Raw genomic sequence first — 6,732 nt, forward strand, 5'->3', positions numbered from 1 at the left:
ATAAGTGAGTTCGTTGCTAACTTGTGAGCTACTCAACTTGCACTTATTTTTTCAACGCTATTTAAGTAGGCCAATGACATGAAAGAATTGCTTCTTCTGTGCCACTAGTTTTGTTGTACATATGAGTAATGTTTGACTATATGCATTGTACTTCATATGAGAAATATTAACTATGGAGTAGAGTGAGTTGAAATTCGATCGCAGGTTAGGATAACACGTACACTTGTAATATACGTACTATGAGTAGTGACTACTACCTCCGTTTCTGAAAGTTGTTTACGCTTTGGAAAATGTGTCCAAAGTAAGATGACCGTGGGCCGAGTCATGTCGGGTTTCGGGTCGAGCCCACTGGCCGTGGGCCTAGCCGGGCCCACATTGTTTTGTGTCGTGCCATGCCAAAAAGTTTGAAAAGGGCCCAGGTCCGGCCCAAGCCCATGGGCTTTCGTGTCGGGTCGGGCCGGCCCGTCGTGCCTGATGCTAATTTTACTAAATTTAGCGTGCTTTGTTGTGCCGGGTCGAGCCTTGCCGTGCTTTTTCCAAAAAATTAAGGCCCACACCCAACCCACGGCCCACGACTTCGTTCCCGTGCCGGGCCGTGCTTTTTTCCTGCTCAGGCCGGGCTTTTTCCGTGTCGGGTCGGTCGGGCTTTGGGCCGGGCCGGCCCACATCCATCTTTAGTCCAAAGTTTGAAAAATTTAACCGTAAATTCCGACTATTATATATATCAAAACGTTACATGTAATATCTTGTTAGATTGGTCTCGGTATGTATTTTAAGAACATCAACTTTTTATATACGAAATTAGATATATTAGTAGTTTAATATTACATTGAAGTCCGTACAAATAGTAACTGTAAAGAACTTTATGAAACGAAGGAAGTAATCAATATTTTAGACTAGTCGGACATCCTAGACCACTTTCAATATACCATGGAAATATTCAATTTCTATGGCAATTATGTGATACTTTTGGTATAGTATAAACTATAAAGGGTTTTTTGAGGTTCTTTTGACTTAATAATATAGTGATGGGTTTTGAAATATTCTCCATTAAGCGCAAAAACATATATATGAAAGTGACGATTTTTTATTTATGCATATACCTTCTTGCGTATTTACTTCACTCATCAATATACATAGTAATGTGTATATAATTCAGGGTTCGTTCGATGTCACTGTCAGTTTTCAATTTTTGGTTTTATAAATTAAAAAGTCATGTGATGTAAGTAGAATCATGACGATGCTGATTTTAAAAACTGAAAACAAAAAACTGGAAATTACTTTTCGTTTCCACATTCTTTGTTTTGGTTTTAACAAACAGAAAACTAAACTAAAAAATGATAACGAATGAGCCCTTAATTAGCTATCGATCTTGACCTTATAAATTATACCTCTAATTCACAATTGTGTTTTCAATTTCCTATACATTAAAACTATAGGGGAATTGATTAATTTGATGTAAATTGGATATTGCATAAAATCATTAGGAACCCTTTTCACACCAAGAAATAAAGAATAGAAAGAATCATGTTTATATATGTGTAAATTATACTATACTTCCACATAATAATACCTCTTTATCATTTTTTAGTAACCCCAAAAGAATTAATCACATATATATATGTATATATTCACTCACAATAATCACCCTCATCATCACCTAATTTCTTAATTTACATCAATAAATTAACCAATCTCACCTCATAATTAAACTCACATATTTGCTTGTAATTCCTTCACCACAACATTATTACTTTGCCTCCTCCCACGACCCTTCCTCCTCCTCTGCCTCTTAGGAATCGACCCGAACTTAAGCCGGCCCGTTTCCTTAAACTTCTCCTGCTCCGACGCCACGATCACGCACTCCGGTGGTGGGACCGGGTACCGGACCGTGTCGTAACAATATGAGTAGTACATGTACTTCTCCCTAAACCACTTCATGGCCTTTTGTCCTCCAGGGGTAATTTGGGAATAATCTTTGTTTTCGATCTCGTCTTTCTTGGCGGTGCAGTCGGAGGCGCTGGTGGTTCCGGCGACTTGCTCGATGGGGTCCACCGGACACCCGTCGAGGACGAAGTCGGTGAACTCGGACACGAAGGGTTCGAACTCGTACTTGACCTTGTATTTGCCACCGGCGGTGGCCCAACTCGAGGCGTCCCATATGGTGGCGTAGAGGGACATGGGCTTGGATGGGTAGTCCGAGCCCATTGCTTCATTGCGGACTATTTCTCTTATTGGGACGTTGTCTACGTAAAATCTGCATTGCATGAAAATATGTGTATGGTTTAGTAACATACTATTATTAGTTCTAACTTTTAAGCATTAATTTTTTCTAACTTCATAATAGTACTTGTACTGCACACAAAAACATGAAAATTATGCAGCTAAGAGTATTTTATGTGAAAAACATAAAAACATAAAATGTGTATGGTGCACCTGGGTACATCGTATATGTTCTACAAAAGCACGTCAATATACACACTATCGCTACAAGTTTTCAACTCATATAAAAAAACATGAAAATTATGCACCTAAGAGTATAGGATTGAAGGCTTTTGTACAAGAGGTCTCATGTTCGAAGAATCTTTGTACAATAGTTTACAGGTTCGAATCCCTCATTTTCTTTTTTATAATTTATATACTCCTTGTGTCTATGTCTCATCCTCAAAAAAAAAAAAAAAAAATTAAAAAAAAGGAGAAAGTAAAATTAAGAAGAAGAAAAAATCAAAAAAGAAATGACAAAATATGATTTGTTGCAAAACACTAGATACAAATGTATAAATAATGATTGAAGGCAAAGAAGCGTGCACTCTCATAACTTTCTAGTCATTGCAAAGAAATGAATGATACATCATCATCACTTTGACATTTCACCTTAGTAATTAATTACAAAATTAATGCAATTTTTTGAGTAGAAATATTTAGTAACCAACATAAAAGTTGAATGATTGTTTACCTAAAAATATGGATTGCTTATGGTCAAATATGGATCGCCTAAACAAGCTAGCTAAGGCTTACAATTATGCAAACTATTAAAAGAAAATTTTGGAATCAGTACTGGCCTAGTGATTAAGACTAAGAGTCTGTGCAGGAATATCTCGGGTTTGAATCCTCCCACATACTCCTATTTGTAATTTGTATTACCCTTATAACTTATTCGCACCAATTATAAAAAAAAAAAAAAAAAAAATTATGAACGTATGGCCAAGTGGGAACTAAACTATTAATGTGCCATGGACCATGGTATCTATATAGCACTTTTACACCTATTAATGAGCAAATATATGAGGCATCATGAGACATCCAATTATCCACTTCCTATAGCATATAATTAAGGCGCGTATAAATTTTTTGAGTAGATGTCAAATCATTGGTACTTTAATTTTGAATAAGATTTTTATTTTAAAAAATAATTATGAAATATAAAGGGGCAAAGATTCCATATACAAATGAAATATGATCTTAGGCTTAGCTAGCAAATATTATTAGGTCCAAATTTATATTGTCACCTAGCAACGGTTAGCTAGAACTTAATGGTTAAGATTTGTAGATTATGATGCGATTTTTTTATTATAAAAACAAACAACAATATAAAAATAAAGAAGTAAATTATGTGCCATATAATATCCATTTTAAATTCCCCTCAAATATAGGAAATTTCTCTTATAATAAGTCTAAAATAAGTAAGAAAATATTCTTTTATTGTATTAAAAAATTAGAAAAATATAATTATTTTTAGCATTATTTAAAGAAAAAATATAGGTATTCCCTAAAAAGTAGGAAATTTCTCCGATATTAAATCTAAAATAAGTAAGAAACTATTTCTATTATTCTATATATATTTTTTTTTTTTAAAGTTAGAAAAGTGTATTTATTTTTAGAATAATGATGTAGGAAATGAAATCACTAATATTAGAATAATAGCCAATGTGAAAAGTTTACCTAACAATAGAGAAAAAAGGCTTATTAATTTATTATACTAAAATAAAAATGGTCAAAAAATAACAAAAGTGATTTGGAAAGAAAATATTTGGCGTTGGGAGTTGGGACACTCTCCTCCATACCAATAATAATCACCCACCACAAATCTCTCCTTTTCTTCCGCGTTAGATAAAGTGGCTGGTAAAAGCCAAAATCCCAGCCACCCCCCAGCTACTAAAAGTCACCCAAAAGTCTCAAAACCCACCCAAATTATTATGGATACGGATACAGATACGGATACCGAGACACATATCAAGCTAAAAACGCGCCACCTAATTATGAAACTTTTTGTAGTTACTTATATACGAAGTATGAACGAACACGAGTAGTGATAATAACACGGAAATAGTTTATAGTAGTAACAAACACGCTACCTTATACTCAAAACCCACCCAAATTGATAAGGATACGGATACGGTCATACGAATACATATCAAGCTAAAAACGCACCACCTTACAAAACTTTTTGTAGTTACTTATATACGAATTATGAACGAACACGAGTAGTGAGAATAACACGAAAATAGTTTATAATAGTAATGAACACGCTACCTTATAATTAAAAATGTTTATGTTATACTCACTCCGCACCTAAAAGATTGCTCCGTTGCAATATTTAAAGTCGTGTTGGAAACCGTGAAAAGTTAAATGGGACAATCTTTTCGGACAGAGGGAGTAACTAACTAGATTTCGAGTAATATAAAATTAAATAAAAATAAAAAGAGAGGGTGAAGAAAAACATACATGATATTTTTGCGAGTCCAAAGAATGCTATATTGATGAAAATCCTTAGTAGGATCAAACCATAGTCGATATCTTTCTTCCCTTCCTCTACTTGTACTTCCATTTCCGTACATGTTTGTTTGAAATCTCCATGGCTTTCCCTTCAAGTTTCCCAAGAATTCTATGTCCAATTCGTCGTGTGTCTTCTCCCACACATCACCATTAGATGTCTGTAAATATATACAATTTCAAAATTAAACAATACATTAATTAACTTTTATACATAACAACCTCGTGTATTAAAAGAACTATTGTATGACCTGTTTGGCTGTTTGGTAGGCGATAATAAATATAATTTCAAAATTAAACAATACCTCAATTAACCTTTGTGTATAACAACCTCGTATATTAAAAGAACTATTTTATGACATGTTCGGTACGCGATAAATATAATTTCAAAATTAAACAATACCTTAACCTTTATGTATAACAGCCTCACAGGCGATAATAAATATAATTTCAAAATTAAACAATACATTAACGTTTATATATAACAACCTCGTGTATTAAAAGAACTATTTTATGACCTGTTTGGTAGACGATAATAAACATAATTTCAATACATTTAACTTTATGTATAACAACCTCGTGTATTAAAAGAACTATTTCATGACCTGTTCGATAGGCGATAATAAATATAATTTCAAAATTAAACAATACCTTAACCTTCATGTATAACAACCTCGTAGGCGATAATAAATATAATTTTAAAATTAAACCGTACTTTAATTAACCTTTATATATCCAAACTCGTGTATAAAAGACCATTGTATATTTGTTTTTATGACCTGTTTGGCAGACGATAATAAATAAATTATTAATGACGGACTTACATAAAAGGCAACCACAACTCCGGCCGTGTAATCGCCGGGCAACTTAATCTTTGAGCTGAAGAATCCATAATCGTAGTATTGTGATGAAATGAATCCTGACCCTGAAAATTATAAACAAAAATATTCATGTTAATATTAAATTAAAATATTAAATTATGATTAATAATAATACAACAAATAACAAGAATCGAATATTGGTTAGTCGTTCCGCCGGAACATAACAAAAATCACGTTTGGTAAGACAACATAACACGAAACTAACACAAAGTTATGGACGAAAATAAAATTCAAAACCAAACACGACATGACATGACACAAATGCCTAACAACTCATGTACAAAACAATAACACCACCAATTGCTTGTTGGTTTAGTGGTGATTGGGGCTGAACTTGGTAGGGAGAACCCGTGTTCGATCCCCCGCAACAACAATCGGGAGGTGACTGGAACCTAACCACCCAGAACTCGCCCCGAATCCGGATTAGCCTAAGGATAAACCGGATGCTAACACCAAAAAAAAAACAAAACAATAACACCCGTTAAATTTTCTTTATTTTTTAATTTTTTGCGCGAATGAGCCAGAAAAAAAAAAAAATTGTATAAATTATTAAAAATGGAGAGCGATGATTAAAATTTGAGACTTATCGTATACAGAACTCCAATTTTAATGATATCATGTAATTTTGTTATGTTTTTTTAGTTACCGGAAAAAGGGGAAGAAAAGTACGTACCGGCGTATTTGTTAAGGTGGAGGTTGGCGGCGCGGCCGTCATCGGACTTTTTGATGTTGAAATCGGCGAAAAGAGGGGTGTAGCCGTCGTCGAAGGTGATGGTGGAGAGGTTAAACGCGGCGTTAGACACGACGGCGAAGAGGGTGGTGATTAAGACAGAGAGATAAAGGAGGAGGAGGAGGTTATTATTCGTTGTTGTTGTTCCTCCTGTCATTTTTTCTTCTCTATTTTAATAAAAATAATTTTATTTTATTGGATTTATAAATTTATTTAGTTTTTTTTGTTACGTCTTGTATAAGCTTATACACCAGTAAGCGCAATATAAGGAGGAGAAAGAGAGAAGAATAGAGAGAAAATGAATGGAGAGGAAGAAAAAAAAAACAGAAGAAGAAAAAAGAAGAAGCT

The 6,732-nt window shown here is 33.9% G+C and overlaps 1 protein-coding gene across 1 annotated transcript; it reads right to left on the minus strand.

Moving 5' to 3' along the window:
• Nucleotides 1–1,509: 1,509 nt before the first annotated feature.
• On the minus strand, nucleotides 1,510–6,732 carry LOC110791464 (probable xyloglucan endotransglucosylase/hydrolase protein 30). Its single transcript, XM_021996217.2, has 4 exons — nucleotides 6,328–6,732; nucleotides 5,598–5,698; nucleotides 4,726–4,934; nucleotides 1,510–2,257 (listed from the first exon to the last, which is right to left on the minus strand). The coding sequence occupies exons 1-4, from the start codon at nucleotides 6,539–6,541 to the stop codon at nucleotides 1,714–1,716; spliced, it is 1,068 nt and encodes a 355-aa protein (XP_021851909.1). The 5' UTR covers nucleotides 6,542–6,732; the 3' UTR covers nucleotides 1,510–1,713.

The sequence above is a fragment of the Spinacia oleracea genome, chromosome 6 (genome assembly GCF_020520425.1).
Source record: "Spinacia oleracea cultivar Varoflay chromosome 6, BTI_SOV_V1, whole genome shotgun sequence".
NCBI classification, from domain to species: Eukaryota; Viridiplantae; Streptophyta; class Magnoliopsida; order Caryophyllales; family Amaranthaceae; genus Spinacia; species Spinacia oleracea.

Excerpts from the sequence above, each read along its gene's own strand:
- LOC110791464 (XM_021996217.2), bottom strand. The coding sequence starts at position 6,541 with ATGACAGGAGGAACAACAACAACGAATAATAACCTCCTCCTCCTCCTT. Across the intron at positions 4,935-5,597 it reads GAGTTGTGGTTGCCTTTTAT|ACATCTAATGGTGATGTGTG; the intron begins GTAAGTCCGTCA and ends ATATATTTACAG. Across the intron at positions 2,258-4,725 it reads TGGACTCGCAAAAATATCAT|ATTTTACGTAGACAACGTCC; the intron begins GTATGTTTTTCT and ends CATGCAATGCAG.